The sequence below is a fragment of the Rhinolophus ferrumequinum genome, chromosome 2, assembly GCF_004115265.2.
Source record: "Rhinolophus ferrumequinum isolate MPI-CBG mRhiFer1 chromosome 2, mRhiFer1_v1.p, whole genome shotgun sequence".
NCBI lineage: Eukaryota > Metazoa > Chordata > Mammalia > Chiroptera > Rhinolophidae > Rhinolophus > Rhinolophus ferrumequinum.
In genome coordinates, this window is record NC_046285.1 from 46844240 (window position 1) to 46865612 (window position 21373).

The 21373-nt window shown below is 37.5% G+C and overlaps 1 protein-coding gene across 1 annotated transcript in view; it reads left to right on the forward strand.

Moving 5' to 3' along the window:
* The window catches only part of SLC15A2 (solute carrier family 15 member 2), a 35641-nt gene extending 28664 nt beyond the window's left edge, over nt 1–6977 (forward strand). The window contains exons 20-22 of the mRNA XM_033090473.1: nt 3932–4078; nt 4685–4789; nt 5121–6977. Coding sequence (XP_032946364.1) covers nt 3932–4078; nt 4685–4789; nt 5121–5297 — 429 coding nt within the window. The 3' untranslated portion in view covers nt 5298–6977. The remainder of the gene's footprint in view (nt 1–3931; nt 4079–4684; nt 4790–5120) is intronic.
* Nucleotides 6978–21373: the final 14396 nt, after the last annotated feature.

Here is a 21373-nt window from a genome sequence, read left to right on the forward strand (position 1 = left end):
GTAAAGTACAGCACAGGGAATATAGTCAATGGTATTGTAACAGCTATATACAATGTCAGAGGTGTAATAGATTGGGGGGGTTATCACTTTGTGAGGGGTGCAATGTCTATTATGTTGCTTTGTATACCTGAAACTAATTTTTTTTGAAAAAGAAGAAGAAACGTGATTCAGAGAGCCAGAAGAGACAGGAAATGTAATTTGACCTAGGCTCTTGCCTATAGTAAGCTCAATGCACAAATGTCGTGGCCAAATAATCTCTTCTCTTGTCAAACAGTTTGAGTTAGTTTTTTATTAAAAAAAAAAAAAATATATATATATATATATATATATATATATATATATATATATATATATATATATACAGGAAAAAAATCAATTGACCATAAATGTTAGGGCTTATTTCTGGATTTTCAATTCTATTCCATTGATCTATGTGACTGTCTTGGTGCCAGTACCACACTGTCTTTACTACTGTTACTTTGAAGTAAATTTCAAAATCAAGAAGTATGAGTTCTTCCCTTTCAGGATTGGTTTGGATATTTTGGGTCCCATGAATTTCCATATGAATTTTTAGATCAGTTTAGGAACAGAAGCCATATGGGATTTTGGTAGGGATTGCATTAAATTTGTAGGTGATTTTGAGGAATAATGCTATCATGAAATTAAGTCTTCTGATCAGTGAGCATGAGATGTCTTTGCATTTATTTAGACCTTTGAGACCTAAATTTTTCAACAATGTTTTATAGATTTTAGAGTACATGTTTTACATTTATTTTGTTAAATTTATTCCTAAGTATTTTATTCTTTGTGATACTATTGTTAATGGAATCATTTTCCTAAATTCATTTCAGATTGTACATTGCAGATGTGTGATTTTGTATATTGATCTTATATCCTGCAACCGTACTGAACTCATTTATTACTAATAGTTCTAATAGTGTTTTAGTGGATCTTGTAGAACTTTCTACATACAAGATCATGTCATCTGCATAGAAATAGCTTTACTTCTTCCTTTTCAAAATGGATGCTAGTTATTTATTTATTTATTTATTTATTTATTTGACTTATTGCCCTATCTTAAACCTCCAATATAATGTTGACTACAAGTGGTGAGAGCAGATAGCTTAGGGGGAAAACATTCAGTCTTTTATCATTAAGTATGTTAGCAGTGGGCTTTTCATAGATATCATTTATCAGGTTAAATTCCCTTCTATTCCTAGTTTGTTGAGATTTTTAATTTTTAAACTTCTTTATTTTTACCATGAAGGGGGTTGTATTTTGTACAATGTCCTTTATTCCATTGATATGGTATAAATTGATTTTCAGATATTAAACCAATTTAGATGTATTAGTTTTCTAGTTGTAACAAAATACCACAAGCCGAGTGGCTTAAACAAGAGAAATTTATTATCACAGAGTCATGAAGTCCAAGATCAGGTGTTGATAGGATTGTTTTTTTAATGAGGTCTGTGAGGAAGAATCTTCCATGCCTTTCCTCTAGCTTCTAGTGGTTTTTCTGGCAATATTCTTTTACATATGTAGAAAAATCACCCCAATCTCTGTCTTCATGGTCACATGAAGTTCTCCCCATATGCTTGTCTACACATGGAGAACTCCCTGTCTGTGTTTCTCTATTTTTATGAGGACACCAGTCATATTGGATTAGGGCACACCCTAATGACCTCATTTTAACTTGACTAATTATTCTCCAGTAACCATATTTCCAAATAAGTTCACATTCTCAAACACTGGGGGGTAGGACTTCAGCATATGAGTTTTAGGAGGACATAATTCAACCTATAACACTTACATACCTGATGTACTCCATTTTTTGTTTGTTCTCTCAGATTCTGCTCAAGATACATGCTGTATATGTTGTTTGTGAATGCAGGTTCTAATGAGCATCTAAAGTAGAGATCATAGGGGTACATATACCTCTATGAATAAATGTTTTCAGACTTTTGGGATAGATACCCAAAAGAGGGATTGCTGGGTCATATGGTTATTCATTATTCACAGTGGCCAAGACATAGAAACAACCGAAGTGTCCTTCAATAGATGTTTGGATAAAGAAGATGTGGTACATATATACAATGGAATATTACTCATACATAAGAAAAAAATGAAATAGATGCCATTTGCGTCAACATGGATGGATCTTGAGACTATTACACTAAACAAAATAAGTCAGACAGAAAAAGTTGAGAACCATATGATTTCACACATATGTGAGATATAAAACTGAGAGCAACAAACAAACAAGCAAAAACTCATAGACACAGACAACAGTTTAGTGGTTACCAGAGAGTAAGGGGGTGAGGGGAGATAGAAGAGGGCAAAAGGGGTCAAATATATGGTGATGGAAGGAGACCTGATTCTGGGTGATGAATACCCAATGCAGTATATAGGTGATGTATTATAGAATTGTACACTTGAAACTATATAATTTTATTAACAAATGTCACTACAATAAATTTAATTTTAAAAAATACCAAAAAATGGAGATCATAAATTGGAGACCTGGGGGCCCTGTTCCTTCCATAGTCCTATGTTTGTTTTGTTTTTTTGATCTTCACAGTATTAATAACAATATAATAATTATTAATTGACAATATTTAAAATTCAAGAGATTTCACCTAAGAAGCTGGATTCATAACATTTCTTAAAAACAATAACAAGATTTTGTAATAGGAATTACCATGTTAGTTTGCTGGTGCTAATGGTTATACCCTTTAGATGGGGCTTGTGGTGTCCAGTTTGCCAAAGTTACCTCATTCCCATTCAGCTGGCTTCATTTACTCAATTATCTGCCTGTGGGTATTTGATTATGTGACCTGGATTTACAAACTCAGGTCATTTCTCTCAGGCTGAGAAAATCCAAATCTATGCTCAAGTATTGTTCACAATATTAACTAAAGCAAAATTCACCTTACTAATTTGAACCCAATGGCCCTTGACTCAGAGAATCAACTGAATTTGGACATCAAAGACTTTTTATTCCAAGGACTTTTGACCTTGATGTTTTAACTGTGCCATTTTTATCTCATTGTATATCCAGATATTACACCTACTACCTAAGAATAGTTTTACTCCAAGAAATACATATATAATTTTTGAAATTTCATTCCATTTATGATAACATGCATTAGTAGACATAATCTTTATAAAACCAACCATAACTAAAAACTTGCATATAGTAAAAGTAGTTTTAGACAAAAAGAAGAAGAAGATTATAATGGTGTATATTTGGTGACACTAATGACAAAAAATTAACCCTAAAAAATTCCTTTTGACCAAAATTTTACAAAAAATTCGCAACTTTTTGAAAAAATTGTGTGTGTGTGAGATTTAAGTTAAAAACTAATGGCCAGTAAATAGAATTCAAAATAGCAGGTGGTATTTGATATGGATTTTTAATAACTGATCCACAAAATTTTCAATGTTAAGTGTTACCAAGAACACTGATCAAGTAATTTTAGTAAAAGAAAACATTTAATGAAAATGTTAAAAACAATTTATTTAATTATACTTACATATAAAATTAGACAAGGAATTAAACTTTTCTCAAGAATGTGCTTTCTGAAAATTCTTTGTATTTGTATAATTTATTTAGATGTTTTGTATATTTAAAATATTGACTAGGATCAAAATACCCAATAGGTCAAAATGGTGGGAATATAAACTACAATATAAAAATATTCTGCCACTTTAAGGACTCTCAATAATGGTATCTGAAGCCAGACAAGTGAGTGCAGTGTTAACCAAAAATAATTTCAAAAAACTGAAATTGTGTAGAAATTGCTCAAGCTCTTGAAGGTAGCAAAAGGATGAAAATATAAAGAGAGGATGGATATAAGATCATAGAATGCAGAAGGTCAAGAATATTTACTTGAGATTAATGAAAATCCCATTTCTTCTTTCTCTCATCAAGAGCACCAATCAAGGTCCTCAGGCCTGGAAGACAGAAGACATTCCAGCCACCAAAATATCCATCGCATGGCAACTACCACAATATGTCCTGGTTACAGCTGCGGAGGTCATGTTCTCTGTCACAGGACTTGAGTTTTCTTATTCTCAGGTAGGTTTTTGCAACTGGACAGTGGAGGTGGAGATATTGCTTAGAGGATGGTGAATTTTAATCCTGGCACTCACTAAGATAGGCATGTGACCCTGGCCAAGAACTTCATATTTTTTGGCCTTAGATTCTTTATACACGACCCTGAATAGAGTCATCTCGAATCCCAGAGTCATGGAAGTGCAGTATAGTAGCCTATGCGATTTGGGATCTAGGAAAGGATACTTAAAAATTAAGAGTAAGGGTTGTGGAGTCAAACTGCCTATGTTCAAATTTGGGCTGCACAACCTATTGTATAACCTTGAGCAAGTGAGTTATCATTCCTCCAGTGCCATTTTTCATTATGTATAAAATAAGAACACTAATAGAACTTATCTCTTAGGCTTGTGATAAAGATAATATGATATAATAAATCAAAGTATTCGATTAAGAGCTCCATCGTCTTATTACTGTTAACATTATTACCACCCCTGCATCAACGTGATAGATGAACTTAGTGAGGGAAGTTCTAATCTGGAAGCTTTTGTGGAAGAAGTTTTCTGGATAGATGCATAGGGCGTAAGGGTGGTGTGGAGAGTTTGCTTACTCACAAACTTGTGTCCTCTCTAGGCTCCCTCTAGCATGAAATCGGTACTCCAGGCAGCCTGGTTATTGACAATTGGAGTTGGGAATTTCATTGTGCTTGCTGTGGCACAGTTCAGTGGCCTTGTACAGGTATGGATCTGAGAGAAACAGGAGCTTGTGTCTATTTAAGCTTTCCCCTCCAAATTCCTCTTCTCACTCCTCTCCCATTGCTCCTCCTCCCACATTCCCCATGTGAGACGGTTAGATACATAAAGACTCTGCCAGGAAAATAGACATATGTAAGTGTCGGTAATGGCCACCACAGGTCCACGTGAGGAGAGGTCGGTGAACCCAGTCTGCTAGCAAAGCTCGGCCTGAATGGTCAACCTGGGTCAATCTGCTCCCCAGTACTCATCCTTTGAAGATCCTTTTAGTTTCAGGTTTCTCCGTATTCTTTTCTTTTCTTTCTTTCCTCCTGCAGTGGGCCGAATTCATTTTGTTTTCCTGCCTCCTGCTGGTGGTCTGCCTGGTCTTCTCCATCATGGCCTACTACTATGTTCCTGTAAAGCCAGAGAATATTCAGGAGCTGGCAGATAAGCAGATTCCCTATATGCAAAGGAATATGATCAACCTGAAGACCAAGAACACAAAGCTCTAATGGCTACCAGGACGCCCCCCAGACCCAAATTCCTGGCTCTGGGTTTGGCCATCACTGAACTTCAAGCATTTTTCCTCCTATTTGGTTAGGGGAGAGGTAGCATCATATCTGAGCTGATATCCTCCATTTTTCTCCCATGATAGAGGCAGTTCTGGGCTTTCCAGTATACTGAAGAGCAAGGTCCTTAAGACTCTACGTCTTCCCATCTATTAGTGAACTCAGTAAACCTTGTGTAGTGTTGCAGAAACTGGCCTGGTATCTCCAAATGGCCATGAAAAAAAACACAAGTGTGTAACCGAGGTTAGTTTCTGTGGGTATGCAAAGTTATATGGGCATTCCTTTACCTGCTATTTAGAACTGATGGCCCCGCTTTTTGAGATGCTGATTTAGAGGCAAAATTGCATAATAACGGAGAAACGGTATTTTAACTTTCTTCATAAGCAATGTGATTGTATTATTCACAAGGCCCTCAAGAATCAGTACGTCTGGTGTGATCTGGTCCAGCGGCTGGCTTATCAGCTATCCAAGTTTGATAAAACCTTAGTAAAATTGTCAGTACAGATGGTAGGAGCCAGAATGATATTTTATTAACACACAGGAGAGGATATAACTTTCTGATAATTACAGTATTTTATTTACTAACCCAAACACGCCTTTATCGGTACTGATAGATCTCTGGAAATTAAAGATAGTCAACATTGGTAAACATGGTTCTGGAAAACAGGAAGAGGTATAAATTATAGAAATCCTGATGAGCCATTCTTCTACAGTGCACAGTCTTCTTAGCGACTGCAGTATTTCAGCCCTGGCTTATGCCCTCCTGTGGGCAGTTGTATAGACACTAATCATAATTTTTAAATCCTGTCTTTTCAACGTTGTTTGGCCCGCTTTTTCTCATCATTGCATCATGTCTTGCTTACTGCAAAAAAATATTTAATAACAGCAATATTTTTATGAATCCATCTACTTTTTTAAATTTTTACTCCCTTCAAAGAAGTGGCTCCATTTTTATCATTATTCTTGTCTTACGTTCCCCCAATTTTTTAAATGTCATTTCTTCATTTAGACCTTGGAATGTCTTGTTTATTAAAAAAGTTATATTAATACTCTAGATTTGAGCTTCTAAAATGGCGATGCCCAACGGAGGGGCATGGTTCCATATGCGGATCCTATCAAAATCCGTTGGTGAGGAGACAGTTGTAGAATATGAGGTATTTTTAATTTGTTTGTTTGTTTGTTAATGATAAGGTTAAAATCATTACATCACACACAATAAATGAATCTGTGAACAGACTTGGGAACATCATTACTCTATAGTGTATTGCTAGGGAAATAAGTTCAGAACCACTGTACTAGAAAGCCTCATTATCATTGGTTTTGCTCTATTATTTTCATCTAGAACTGTGTTGAGTCTCACATTGTAAACATAACAAGTAAGAGAAGTTGCTCCAGTTTCCCAAACATTATATACTTTAGTTTTAGTGACCAAGGTCTCAGAACTACTGAAGTGACAGCAGCACCGTCCAGTTTCCCCAGATATCTTGATGTGAACCTGACCCTACACCTTCAGAAGATATTCTGTTCATTGTTTGAGCAGCTTTAACTCAATCTGTTCTATATATATTGTTTCAAGAAATGTTAACAGTGCTCTATGAATAAAAGTTTCCACAGATAAACAAATTTTGGGAATGAGGCGTATTATATCTTCTTCTTACCTTTTACATATTAAAGATTCTGAGAAATCCTGCAGTAAAGACACAAGACAATTTGTATAGACTAACATGGCATAGTATTCTGTAGAACACTATTTTGGGAAAAACTGGTAGGCAATTCTTCCTTATGCTGAACTAAAGTTTCTTCTCTGAAACCTCCTACCATTGGTTCTTTCCTTTCTAGCTGACAATAATAAGCATAATTGTCTCTTTCATGTGGCAGACGCTTTGCTATTTGGGGAGAGCTTTCACATCTTCCCAATCATCAAGTAAATATTCATCAAGTCAGATTCTCAGTTCCTTCAGTGGTTCCTCACAAGGCATAATCTAGTCCTTTTACCACTATGTTTTTCCTCTTCTGAAAAATATCCTATGTCTGAAATGCAGCAGTGAATCAGAATCCCTCTTTTTTTTTTTTTAAGATTTTATTGGGGAAGGGGAACAGGACTTTATTGGGGAACAGTGTGTACTTCCAGGACTTTTTTCCAAGTCAAGTTGTTGTCCTTTCAATCTTAGTTGTGGAGGGCGCAGCTCAGTTCCAGGTCCAGTTGCCGTTGCTTATTGCAGGGGGCACAGCCCACCATCCCTTGCGGGAGTCGAAACTGGCAACCTTGTGGTTGAGAGGATACACTCCAACCAACTGAACCATTCGGGAGAGCTCAGCAGCAGCTCAGCAGCAGCTCAGCTCAAGGTGCCGTGTTCAATCTTAATTGCAGGGGGCGGAGCCCACCATCCCTTGCAGGACTCGAGGAGTTGAACCAGCAGCCTTGTGGTTGAGCCCACTGGTCCATGTGGGAATTGAACCGGCAGCCTTCGGAGTTAGGAGCATGGAGCTCTAACTGCCTGAGCCACCGGGACTGACCCCAGAATCCCTCTTAACATGTGATACCTAGAGCCAAATACAACATACCAGAAGTGTTTGGTCTAGAAGAATTAGGATCTGCCTTTCTCTAAACAATACACATCTGTTGTTATACAGCCTTAGGTAACATTAGATGTTTTGGGCAACTACATCACAATGTAGGCTCATATTCTAACCATATGGTTGGCTAAAATTTCCATTTTTTAAAGAGAACTATTGTTTATCCAAATACATCCTTGAGTTCCCTTTCATGCCATTCACTAGGTGTTGGAAAAGCAAAGGTGAATAATCTACTATACCTGTGTGCAACATTACCTCACTTATCTTGACAGGCTGTCAAGATCCTAGAGAGTGCAAAGGCCTTGAGAAAGTCATGGTATATTGAGGAACAGCAAGAAGACCATGTGACAGGACCAGAGTAAAGGTATAAAGAGGTAGAGAATGGTCAGAGGAAGATAGGGACCATATTGTGTGGGGCCTTGTGATCACAGTAAGACCTTTTGTTGTTATTCTAAATGAGATGTGCATAGTCTGGAGGTTTAGCACATGAGAGTGACATAATTTGATTCTCTATTTAAGATTACTCTGGCTGCTGAGTGGAGAATTGTCTGTAGGCAGGAAGGAAGGGTGTCCAATTAGCCAATTAGTTGATTTTTGTAATAGTCCAGGCAAAAGGTGATTGTTACTTGGACAAGGTGGCAGCAGTGGAGGTGGGGAGAAATTGTTTGACTTGGAATTTAACTCCAAGATAGGACTGTCATGATTTAAGTATGGTTTGTATATATGATTTGAAAGAAAGAAATTGATGCTGACTCTAAGATTTGGGTCTTTTGTAATGAGGATGAATGATGTTGCAAGTTTCTGAGAGTAGGGAAGACTAGGGTAAGAATAGGTTTGGAGTATAAAGTAACTAACAGTTTTGTTTTGTGCATGTTGAACTGCCAATGCCAATTAGTTATCGAATTGGAGATGTTCAGTTGACAATTTCATGAGTCTGAAGTTCAGTTAAGAGGCTGGGGCTGGAGATATAAACTTGAAAGTCATCAGCATATAGATGGTACTTAAAGCCATGACACTGGATGAGATATCCTAAGAAGTGAATGTATGTAGAGAAGAGGTTCAAGGACTGTCCTGTGGTTTTCCAACATTAATGGTCTAGAAGAGGAAGAGGATCCAGTAAAGGTGGTAAGGATGAGTGACCTATGAAGTACACGGAAAACCAGAAGAATGTGATTTAATGTAGGTGATACATGCTTTATTACAATTAGATAAAACTAAAATGAAAAAAAAAATCTTTGACCTAAAGGAAGTACATGTTCCTGTTAGGAAACCTGGGTTCTGGTAATTTCTATGTAAGTTTCCCTGAATCCTTTTGCCTCCACAATTTAAGTCAACTTAATGTACTTTTTTTTTTTTTTCTAATTTTAAGCCTGCAAGGCATTATGTTAGGAGCTATGGGAGAAATAAATGGGTATATGTGGCCTGACAATTAAGTTTGTGAACTTGTTGCAACGATGTTATTTTTTTTATATCAAAGGGATTATTCATTATGAATTTGTAACAACTGGTCAATTTGCGAACTTATTGCAATGATGTTGCTAACTTTTTCTGATATCAAAAGGATTATTCTTTATGAATTTGTACCAACTGGACAAACAGTTAACTGAGTTGACTATTTGGAAGTGCTGAAAGGGCTACATGACAAAGTTAGCCAACCAGAACTTTTCACCAACAATTCATGGCTCTTGCATCATGACAAGGCACCAGCTCATACGGCACTGTCTGTGGGAGAGTTTTTAGCCAGTAAACAAATAACTGTATTGGAACACCCTCCTTACTTACCTGATCTGGCCCCCAATGACTTCTTCTTTACCCAAAGATAAAGGAAATATTGAAAGGAAGACATTTTGATGACATTCAGGACATCAAGGGTAATACGATGACAGCTCTGATGGCCATTCCAGAAAAAGAGTTCCAAAGTTGCTTTGAAGGGTGAACTAAAGTGCTGGTGTTGGTGCATAGCTTCCCAAGGGGAGTACTTCAAAGGTGACTGTGGTGATGTTCAGCAATGAGGTATGTAGCACTTTTTATAGGATGAGTTTGCCAACTTAATTGTTCAACCTTGTATTAGGTAGGTCTGCTACATTCCCCAGTCTTGGCCATGTGGCCTTATGTAGTAGGGGTCCTGTGGGCCCAGTGTCCCTTGGTCACCTGATCTGGGTGCTCCAGAATTGTTCCTTATGTGGATTGTGTGTGCCCTCCTGTTATAGTTGAGCCTTCGTTGCTATTGGCACGTCAGTAAATGAGAGTGACCCTCAAGCTAATTGGCTGTGGGTTTTGGCCACATCCAGAGCTTACAAGCTGCTGGGTGGGGGTCTTACCCACTGAGTGACATTTGCCCCAGTGGGTTCTGGTGCCTATTGAGACCGTCCTTTGGGTGTGCTGCTCGTGGGGCTAATGGGTGGTGCTCTGCTGTGGTCTGACCTCTAAGTATGTTAGTGCTAGGACCTCTTGCAAGGGGCTCTGATGCAGGCCCAGGTCACCCGCTGCGTGTGGCCTGCCGGGGACTACCTGGGAAGAGCTACAAAGCCATTTTTGGTTGTTCGCTCCCTGTGCTAAACCTGAAGTTGCATGGAAGAGGCCATGCTGCGAACCACAGACGTCTACCACAAGTACCAGGCCTGAGTAGCTCTGCAAAATGCCAGGACACCCTGAAGCCTGCTGGCTCCCTTAAAGTTCAGCCTTGATAAAGTCTCATGTGGTACACAAGTTGGGTAACGCAGGTTCCCAGGGAGTTACTAGAGTGGGAAGAATTGTGATCACAAGTTTAATGTAAATTGTGGTTTGGTGCCAGTGCTGAAGTTACTCAGCAAGTCTCACAGCATACAGAGGCTAGTTGCCACATACCTGGGGTCTGTAAAACTCTGATAATTTTTCAAGAAAGAGTGCAATGCAGGCAAGGCTGGCTACTCTTGGAGAAAGTGCCTCAGGTGTTGGAGGAGTTGGATGGGGCTGGGTCCCAGTGAGTCAGCAGGGTGGAGCTGCGGAGCTCACCAGACCAGTCAGATTCAGATTTATCCATGTGGGGCAGGCTCAACACAGGAAAGATGGTGCCTGCCTGCTGGCTGCACAGAAGGAAGTCCTCCTCACAGGAAAATGGTAACTGTCCTCCAGCCCTCAACTCAAAGCAGCACAACTCAGTCTACGCCCTGTATGTCTCTGACACCCTCCAAGTTACTGTCTCTTCGCTGGAGCCCAAGGTGAGTACCTGGGAGTGATAGTCTGTGCACACACTCTTTAAGAGGCTGCCTGGGTTTCCCACCACAGAATCCCCACTGTTTTTCACAGCCAAAAGTTGTGGGGGCTCCTCTTCCCAGCACTAGTACTCTGGGCTGGGGAGGCCGGTATGGGGCTGGGGTTCTTGTTCCTCTGGGGGGAACCTCCATGGCTGAGATATCCCTCCCAGTTCTCAACCGACACATGGAGGTTTGGGGTTAGCTAGTTCCACATCTCCACCCCTTCTACCAGTCTGGACATGGCTTCTTCTTTATATCCTTAATTATAAAATTTCTGTTCAGCCAGAGTTCAGATGGTTCTCCATGTTGATTATTCTATAATTTTGTTATAATTTTAATTTGTTCATGGAAGGAAGCAGGCACAGTGTTTATCTACTCTGCATCTTGGATCTCCTCCCAAATATTACCACTTTTATGAGACTTTTTCTGACCCATAACTGGGATACACATGATTGCTCCAACCTCTCAAATTCAGTAGTAATCTATGAGGTAGGACAATTAAGTACACAAAGTCGTTCTAGAAAAAGTGCTACATACCTCATTGCTGAATATCACTACGGTCACCTTCAAAGTACTCCCCTTGGGAAGTTATGCAACAACGCCAGCACATAGTCCATCCTTCAAAACAATTTTGGAACTCTTTCTCCAGAAGAGGTGGATTTAGTCCTAACTAAAGGAAATTTCTCTATTTCCCTAGTTAGGAAGACAGCTTTGTATTGTTACTAGAAAGAACATGGACTCTTGAGTAGCAAACTCTAGTTTGAATCTCTGTTTACTACTGTGAGTCCTTTTGCAAATGTTATTAATTTCTCTAAACCTTAAATAAAGGATGATAACTGTTAATATGGTTTCTGAGAGAGTAAAATAATATGTGCAAAACATATTGGGGTACACTAGACACTCCATAAATACTCCAGTCTACTATGTTAAGTTTAATAAGTGGGGAAGAAAATTCAGGTCTTCAGTAAGTTTGAACCTTATTGTTGTAAACCTAATTTGGTCTAACTCCATCTACAATCTCTGAAATATTCAATTATAGAAACTCAAAAGGAGCCAGAATTCTAATAATAAAACACAGCAGGCTCCAAGCCAGTGATATTAAATTCCCTGCAGACAAGGACCATGTTTCTTTCACATTCTCCATAGGATCCTCCCTACCCAAACCCCTCCTTGGATAACATCTCTAGCCACAATCCAGAAAAGGGAACACCCTACATCCTAAGTGACTCTGCCAAACTTGGAGATTGGACCAAGTGTAGACATTGACCTAAGTGGGTCCATCAGACCCACAATTCTCAAGAATTTAGAATTGAGACAAAGCTTCAGGGAGTCAGTCAGATGCTGTAGGACATTTAAGCTAAAGGGTGTGTAGGTTGTTGGGGGTCAGGGGTGTTGGCACCATGGTAATTTTGTGTAAACAAAAGTTACACAGGGGTGAAATTAGAATCCTATAAAAGAAGGTGGTTGGCAGAGAGGACAGATGAGCAAATACAAAGAGAAACGCCAAAGTATGAGGACACACAGTTTGAAAGAGAGATAGAAAGAGCAACAGAAAGAGACAAAAACAGAGAAGAGGACAAACATTCAGGGAAAAGTGAGAAAGATAAGGGGGCAGGATATCAAATGGGAAAGACTGGGACTCAAGAATTAGAATGGTCACTTTAAAAATATTCAGATGACTTCAAGTCTGTTAACTGCAAACACCAGAGAGCCTCTGTGGCCAGCAGCAGCAGCCCCTGTACCCCTCCCTGACTGATGATCCCGCCGTGCTTAAAAACCCTGTCATGAGCCCCCTTGAGGTGATTACCTGGCAAGTGAGTGCCAATTCTCCTCATGCCCTACTCAACTCTCCTTCATTGCCTGCACACGCACAACTATAGGCAGATCCTAAAATGCCCATGGGGCCAATTACCAAGTCTAATTGGGGAGCAAGAGACCTGCGTGGCAAGAGTTCAAAACTGCACTAATGCCTGTCAGCAAGAACCTGGGGGGGATACATGGGACTCAGTTATGAGGGTACTAACCAGAGGTGGAGGAAAATAAACTTCTATTAGGCTGTAATTATTATATAGGTGCATGTACCAGAGATTCGGAGTTCCGTGTGCTATCATCACTCGTAGTTGGCAGTTCTAATTGTTTCTCTTTTTGTGTTGGTACACTGAAAATTGGATTCACTTCTGGCCTATGCTGAGTTGAGAGGCCAAAAATCCCTCGTAGAGGAAAGCACAGAAAGATTTCGGGAGATGAGAATGTTCCCCACCCAGCCATCCTAGCCCTGAGAACATGCCTGTCATAAGAACATTGAGAAATACATTAATGAAGGTAGTACCAACGTATTTATAAGACTATTATACTAAGTGAAATAAATCAGGCAGAAAAAGTCGAGAACCATAAGACTTCACTTGTGTGGGATATGAAACTGAAAGCAGCAAACAAACAAGGAAAACAAACAAAAACTCGTAGACACAGACAACAGTTTAGTGGTTACCAGAGGATAAGAAGGGATAAGGAGTGGTAGAAGAGGGGAAAGGGAGTCAAATATACGGTGATGGAAGGAGAACTGACTCTGGGTGGTGAACACACATGCAATATATAGATAGTGTATTATAGAAATGTACACTTGAAATCTATATAATTTTACTAACCAATGTCGCCCTGATAAATCTAAGAAAAATTTCAAAAAGGACCATAGTAGCTGTCTTCTGTAGGTCAGAGATGAAGGTGGAGAATATTGATATTCAATGAGGTTCTATGATTTCAATAAAGATGATGACATCTCAGGGTGGCAGAGACTACTAATAAGTAGTACCAAATTACCAGAGACAACTGGGCTGTTAATTTTAATAGGCAGAGGGCTGGTGGGGTAATCATAGTGGTGTGACACATAGGAATATTTGGCATTGAATCATTGATCATTGGGTCCCTAGTGCTGACACAGGAGAGTCATCCTCTTTACCTGGGTAAAGAAAACTTTCTGTGACATTAAGGCCCTTTGGTGAGCATTTACATGGGACACAAATATTCTGACACTCTTGAGTTCATTCTGAGAGATCCCTTCACATAGCTCTTTCTCCAGACCATTTATTACCAATCCTCAAATTTTATTCCTTTCCTGTCCCTGACTGTCCTGCCAAATCATTCGCCCGTATCTGTACATTACTATAGAGCTGCTCCATAGCCCAGCTTTCCTATGGGCAAAATGGGCAATGAGATGTCCTGTTTAAAATTCTGGAGGGAATTCCCTATTCTTTTACTGCAGGGCCACTCCTTCAGGGGGCTGCTGCATTGCAGAAGTCATCTCCAGCTGTCCTGCACAGCCATCCATAATAAGCTAGGCTCAGATCTCTTCTTTTACAGACCACTGGCCATAGAAAACACTCCATATGTTTTAAGCATAGAATGAGGACAGGTTGGCAGTGCAATAGAAGTGGACACATCAGGAGTGAGATCCACCTGCCCATCCAACTTACACTTGCTCAAGCCCAGTCCCAAACATACTACATGATGAAGGAGTGTTGCTGGACATGCATGACTCTGTGGCTTGGTAGAGCAGACACCCAATTCTCGTGGGGCAGCTGGTATTCCACGGTCAAGTGAGTGTTCATTCTCTACCATAGCCGAATAGCAAGCCAAGAGCTATCTCTCAAAATGAGGATACTTTTCAAAACGGACACGATTCTGCTCCCAAATCCAATTGGTCTCTACTCTGAATCTCCTGTCAGGGCTTTCACAGAGTCCACACCGTTATCTTGATCAGTCAGAGATATTTTGCCAAACATTGGACTCGCTGAGGGTGACTATATAATCTATCATCCAAACTAGGACAGCCTTAAGAGTGAAAGGAGGCATTGGTAATAAATATGCTGGGACAACAGACATACATTAAAACTATCCTGAGATGTACCATGATAGCCAAGTGATTCATTTGTTTGCTAGCCATTTTTAACCTAGCCAGAGTACATATTGAAAGATGAATACAGAAAATTTTGATACAGAGCTTTCAATTCTAAGACATCCTGGATTAGGTCACTGAATTTCAAAGTAAGAAGTCTTTGACTATTCAGGCAGGAAAAGTAACTATTTCACCAATTCTCAGACTTCAGTGTGCATGACAAGCACCTGGAAGATTTGTTAAAACATACTGGATTCTGTATCCAAAGTTCCTAGTTCAGTAGCGATAAAATGCGGCCTGAAAATTTGCATGTTAACAAATTCCCAGGTGACGTTGAGCTGCTGATGCAGGGACCGTACTTTAAGAACCACCGATCTATAGAGGAGAGAAAAAACATCCCCACGGATGGTCCTCAGTCTTTTCCATAGCAACATTTAATACCAAAGGATAATGGAACAATTGATACAATATTCTCAAGAAAAAATTATACCGAAATGTGGTTGAAATTTTAGGGCCACTGACAGCTTTCATAAACATGAACAAACTCAAGGAAAACTGCCTTTATGAAAACTTCTTGCAGAAAGCTAGGTGATGACGAAATCCAGGTAAGCAGAGATGAATAAAAATTAAGAACTCAGAAATGGAGAAGCTGTGTGAAATATAAAACCAATACTGATGAATTATGAAATGATAATTATAGAGCAGATTATAAACTTTGATAAAATAATACTTATGTATATGGAAATGGAAGAATATAGCTCATCTATAAGGCATAAAATATGTAAACCAAAATGTGAGCCTTCCTTTAAGAAGGGCTTCAACCTTGGTTGCCAGATGGGGGGATGCAGAGGTGGAGAAGTTGGACGAAGGCGGGGGAGAGGAGTAAGAAGTGCAAATTGGTTGTTACAAAGTAGTCATGGGAATGTAGGGTTTAGCAAAAGGAACATAGTCAATAACATTGTAAGAACTGTGTGTGGTATCAGATGGGTACTAGATTTATCAGGGTGATAGATGGGAAGGGGGTTGGGGAGCAGGATGAAGGGGATGGGGGCATTGAGAAGTACAAATCTGTAGTTACAAAATAGTCATGCGGATGTAAAGCACAAGGAATATAGTCAATGATATGGCAATAACTGTGTATGGTGTTAGGTGGGTACTACACTAGTCGGGGATCACTTAAAAAATTATATAAATGTCTAACCATTATGCTGTACACCTGAAATTAATATAAAAAATACTAAATGTCAACTGGAATTGAAAAATTAAAAAGGGGAAGGGAAGGTGAAGGGAAATAAAAGGTCCAAATTTCCGAGTATAAAACAAATAAGTCATGGGGATGTAATGTACAGCATAGGGAATATAGTCAATATTATTGTGATAATGTGGTATGGTGTCAGATGGTTGCTGGAGTTATGGTGATCACTTCTTTAGGTGTATAAAGGTTGAATAACTATGAGTACACCTGAAACTAATATCATATTGTATGTTAGCTATATTTTTAATAAAAAGTATTTTAAAAAAAAGAAAACATATTTTCACATCCAAGGTAAGAATTTGTGCATATTGGTATGAGAATAAAAGTCTTAACCCAAGGATTTGGTTTAAGGTTCTGATAAAGTGCCATTATTAGTTTGCGTATTTATTCGTTCATCTACATCAAATTTTGTCCTTACCATCAATTAAAATTGGGTTTTTCCTCATCAATTCTGAGGTATTTCAAGGGCTAATTTGTGTGTTATAACTTGATAAATGATTCATTAACTGATGTAGGTGTTTTATGATATTTAAAAAGTTAAGTCATGGTAATTTTGAATCTTTTCCTGGGAGAAAGACTTTCAAAAAAAATAACCAAAACTCATTCTCTGTGCTCCTCTTTCTTAAATTCACAGTGATACCATAAACATTTGGTGCTGTTTTGGTGACTTCATGTCAATGAGCTCTTTAGTGTTAAAATATTGTCTTTATGAATAGGTTTTATAAGTTTGTACTGCAAATTGTACCTTTGGGAACAATTTTTATTGCTGTTTTAGGTTTTCAGTAAAGATCAAAATTTAAAACATTAAACAAGAGATACTTTTAAAAAAACACAGGCAAGCATAGAATCTTATTTTAAACATTTAGTTTTTAAAAATTAATCAGAAATTTTTTCCCCCCAGGAGAAGTATAGTTTAAAATATCTGATGCCCTAAAACTGGAACTTGACCAGATTAGGGGCTGTTAAAAATTTAGAAAACAAAAATATCCTTTACTTTTACACAAATATTTAAATATTTTATTAATGGGTCAAATGGTTGCCAAAGGTGATTTTGGTTTATTAACAATATAAAATTAATAAATAAGTATGTTGTCAAAATTGCTAAGATAACATCAAATAAAACAAAATTAAATTCCTTATAGAGTAAAAAAAGAAAAAGAGAAAAGAAGGACATCAACTTTAACTTAAAAAGAAACTGAATAAAATTAATTAACAGGTTCTGAAAGTACTTTTTTAAAAATTTAGACACTACATTGTAAATCACTTTTTTTCTGATAATAAAATCTAGAGGGTTCAGTATATTTATGACCAGAGTATCTAAAGAAAGATTGTATTTCCTAACTGATTCAGGTTCAGATGAGGTCTCCAGTAATATAAAACTTGATTATGCTCTATCTTACCCACAATTTCTCTGCTGGAGTTTCCTGCTATTCAAGGTAAAGACATTGGGACTCTTGTGCTGTCAAACTGTCAAATGACTCATCCGAAATGTAAATCTTTATGTGTCAAAAATTGTGAAATATGTTTGAAATAGTAAAAGGCCAAGGCCTGGCTAGTTCGTGTCTTGATGTATCTGAACTTAAAATGAACTCTATGAAGCCTATCCCCGTTGAAACTCTATCTTACAAGAACTCTACCCTAAGAAAAGTGCAGCATTTTACTCTACAGAATTGTAAAAGACCAGAAAAGCTTTTGATTTTTAAGATGGCCATCAGAATTCTTTGTATCCCTTCTGTAGACGTTGGAAAATAATCTTGAATAAAACGTAAGTCTTTTTCAGGTTTTCTAAAATAAGTATCCTGTGAACTTTGTTTACTTTGACAACAAGACTAGGTCGGAAGGTGAGAAGCAGAGAGATTAGAGGAAATACAAGAGTTTCTAGCCTTCTCATTTTTATACCAAGAAGTCTATTTTGAAACCTGGGTTTTTGTTTTTGTTTAAAGCACAATAACTCCAACTGCTCAATATTTTCCTTTGTCTTTTTTCATAATCGGGGTGCAGGGAGCTCTTTTCAAAAACAAAATCTTTTGAAATGAAAGATTTGAAATGTAACAAAACCTTTAGTTTCACTTCACTTTCCTTTTCTGTTAAAGTAGAAAAAAAATTTAATTTAAACTACAATTCATAGGAACACATTTTAAAAGGATTTCTATCATTCATTATATATGTATGCCGAGAAAACATTTGGAAATGATGTTCATCTAGTATACTTTTTTAATTACAATATAGTATATGCATCATAAAATTCACTCATTAAAAGTGTACAATATAATGATTTTCAGATTTACAAAGTTGTGCGTCACCATAATCCAATTTTAGGACATTTCCATCACCTCAAACCTGTTACCCATTTGCAGTATTCCTGTTTCCACCCCAGTCCCAGGCAACCACTAATCTACTTTCTGTCTCTACACATTTTTCTGGACATTTCATACAAATGGAATTATACGATATGTGGTCTTTTGTATCTGGCTTCTTTCACTTAGCATAATGGTTTTGAAGTTCACCCATGTTGTAGCATGTATCAGTTATTTGTTCCTTTTTATTACTGAACAGAATGTGGTATGGATATACCACATTCATCCATTCACCAGTTGATGGAAATTTGGATTTTTTCCTACTTTTTTTAGGTATTAAGTATAAGCCTTCTATGAACATTCTTGTACAATTCTGTGGATATATAATTCCTCTTGGGTAGACACAAGGGAGTGAAATTGCTGGGTCATATAATAAACTTATGTTTAATTATTTTTTTAACTCACAAAAGGCTTTTCAAAGTGGCTTCATCATTTTACATTTTCATCAGCTATTGTGAGGATTCCCATTTCTCCACATCTATGCCAAAACTTATTATTCTATCTTTTATTATCATTTATAGTGGGTGTAAAGTGATATCTTATTGTGATTTTAATTAGTATTTTCCAAATGACTGATATATAAAGTAAAAGCAAAAATAAATGGGACTACATAAAACTGAAAAGCTTCTGCTCAGCAAAAGAAACCATCAAGAAAACAAAGAGGCAACCAACTGAACAAGATAAGGTATTTGCAAACAACACCTCCAATAAGGGGCTAATACCCAAAATATATGAAGAACTCATACAACTCAATAACAAAAAAATAAACAATCCAATTAAAAAAATGAGCAGATGACGTGAACAGACACTTCTCCCAAGAAGACAAACGGCCAGCAGACATATGAAAAAATGCCCAACTTCACTAGCTATTAGGGAAATGCAAATCAAAACCACAGAGATATAACCTCACACTTGTTAAAATGGCTATTACCAACAAGACAAAGTAAGTGTTGGAGAGGCTGTGGAGAAAATGGAACCCTCCTACACTGCTGGTGGGAATGTAAATTGGTATAGCCACTATGGACACAATGTGGAAGTTTCTCAAAAACTTAACAGAATTTCATATGACCCAGAAATCCCTCTTCTAGGTGTCTACCCAGAAAATCTGAAAACATTTATCCGTGAAGATACATGCACCCTGATGTTCACTGCAGCATTATTTACGGTCGCCAAGACATGGACACAACTGAAGTGTCCTTTGATAGATGATTGGCTAAATGTGGTACATATATACAATGGAATATTTTTCAGCCATAAGAAAAGATGAAATACTGCCATTTGTGACAACATGGATGGATGTTGAGATTATCATGCTAAGCAAAATAAGTTAGACAGAAAAAGTTGAGAACTATATGATTTCACACATATGTGGGATATAAAACTGCAAGCAACAAACAAAAACTCTTAGACACAGACAACAGGTTAGTGGTTACCAGATGGTAAGAGGGGAGAGGGGATGGTAGAAGAGGGTATACGGGGTCAAATATATGGTGACGGAAGGAGTACTGACTCTGCGTGGTGAGCACACAATGCAATATATATAGGTGATGTATTATAGAATTGTACACTTGAAATCTATATAATTTTACTAACCAATGTCACCCCAATAAATTTAATAAAAATTAATTTAAAAACTGACAAAAATTTTAAAAAGCATCTTTTCATATGCTTATTAACCATCTTATGTTTTCTTTGGTGAGATCCCTATTTAAATCTTGCCTATTTTTAAAAATTGAATTGTCTTCTAATTGAGTTGGAAGAGTTCTTTATATATTCTGATTAGAAGTATTTTATCAGAAATATGATTGTGAATATATTCTCTGTGTGGCTTGTGTTTTCATTTCCTTAATGGTGTCTTTTGAAGTGCAAAAGTGTTAAACTTTGATGAAGTCCAATTTGTAAATTAGATCAAGGATTCTGCTATTGGTGTCATATCTAAGAACTCTACCTAACAGATTTTCTTCGACCCTTTTCTGTGAATGTTTTAGTTTTAGCTGTTACATTTAGGTCTATTATCCATTTTAATTGTTTGTGAGTGGTAGGAAGTGTTTAAATCCATCTTTTTGTATGTGGCTATCCATTGACCCAGCACCATTCGTTGAAAAGATTATCTTTCCCCCACAGAACTGCCTAAACAGCTTTGTCAAAAATCAGTTTACCATAAGTATAGAGATGTATTTCTGGACTCTCGATTCTATTCCATTGATCAATATGTCTATCCTTATGTCATTACCACACTGTCTTAATTACAGTAGCTTTATTGTAAATTTTTAAATTGGAAGGTATAAGTCCTCCAACTTTATTTTTCAAGATTGTTTTGACTATTCTGAGAACCAGCCTTGCATACCTGGAATAGATCCCACTTATTCATAGTGTGTAATTATTTTTATGTATTTAAACATTGGTAATATTCTAAAAGGGTTTTTGCGTCTAAGTTCAGGAGGGATGTTTGTAGTTTTCTTTTTTTTGTAATGTCTTTGTCTGGCCTTGCACTAGCCTCCTGAATGAGTTGGGAAATGTTTCCTATTCTATTTTCCAGAAGAGATTGTGTAAAGTTAGTGTTAATTATCTAGAATTCTCTAGTGAGACTATCTCGGCCTTGAGATTTCATTTTGGAGAGCTTTTTAATAAAAATTCAATTTCCTTAATCATTAGAGGACTATTTAGATCAGGGGTGTCCAAACTTTTTTCAACGTTTTTCA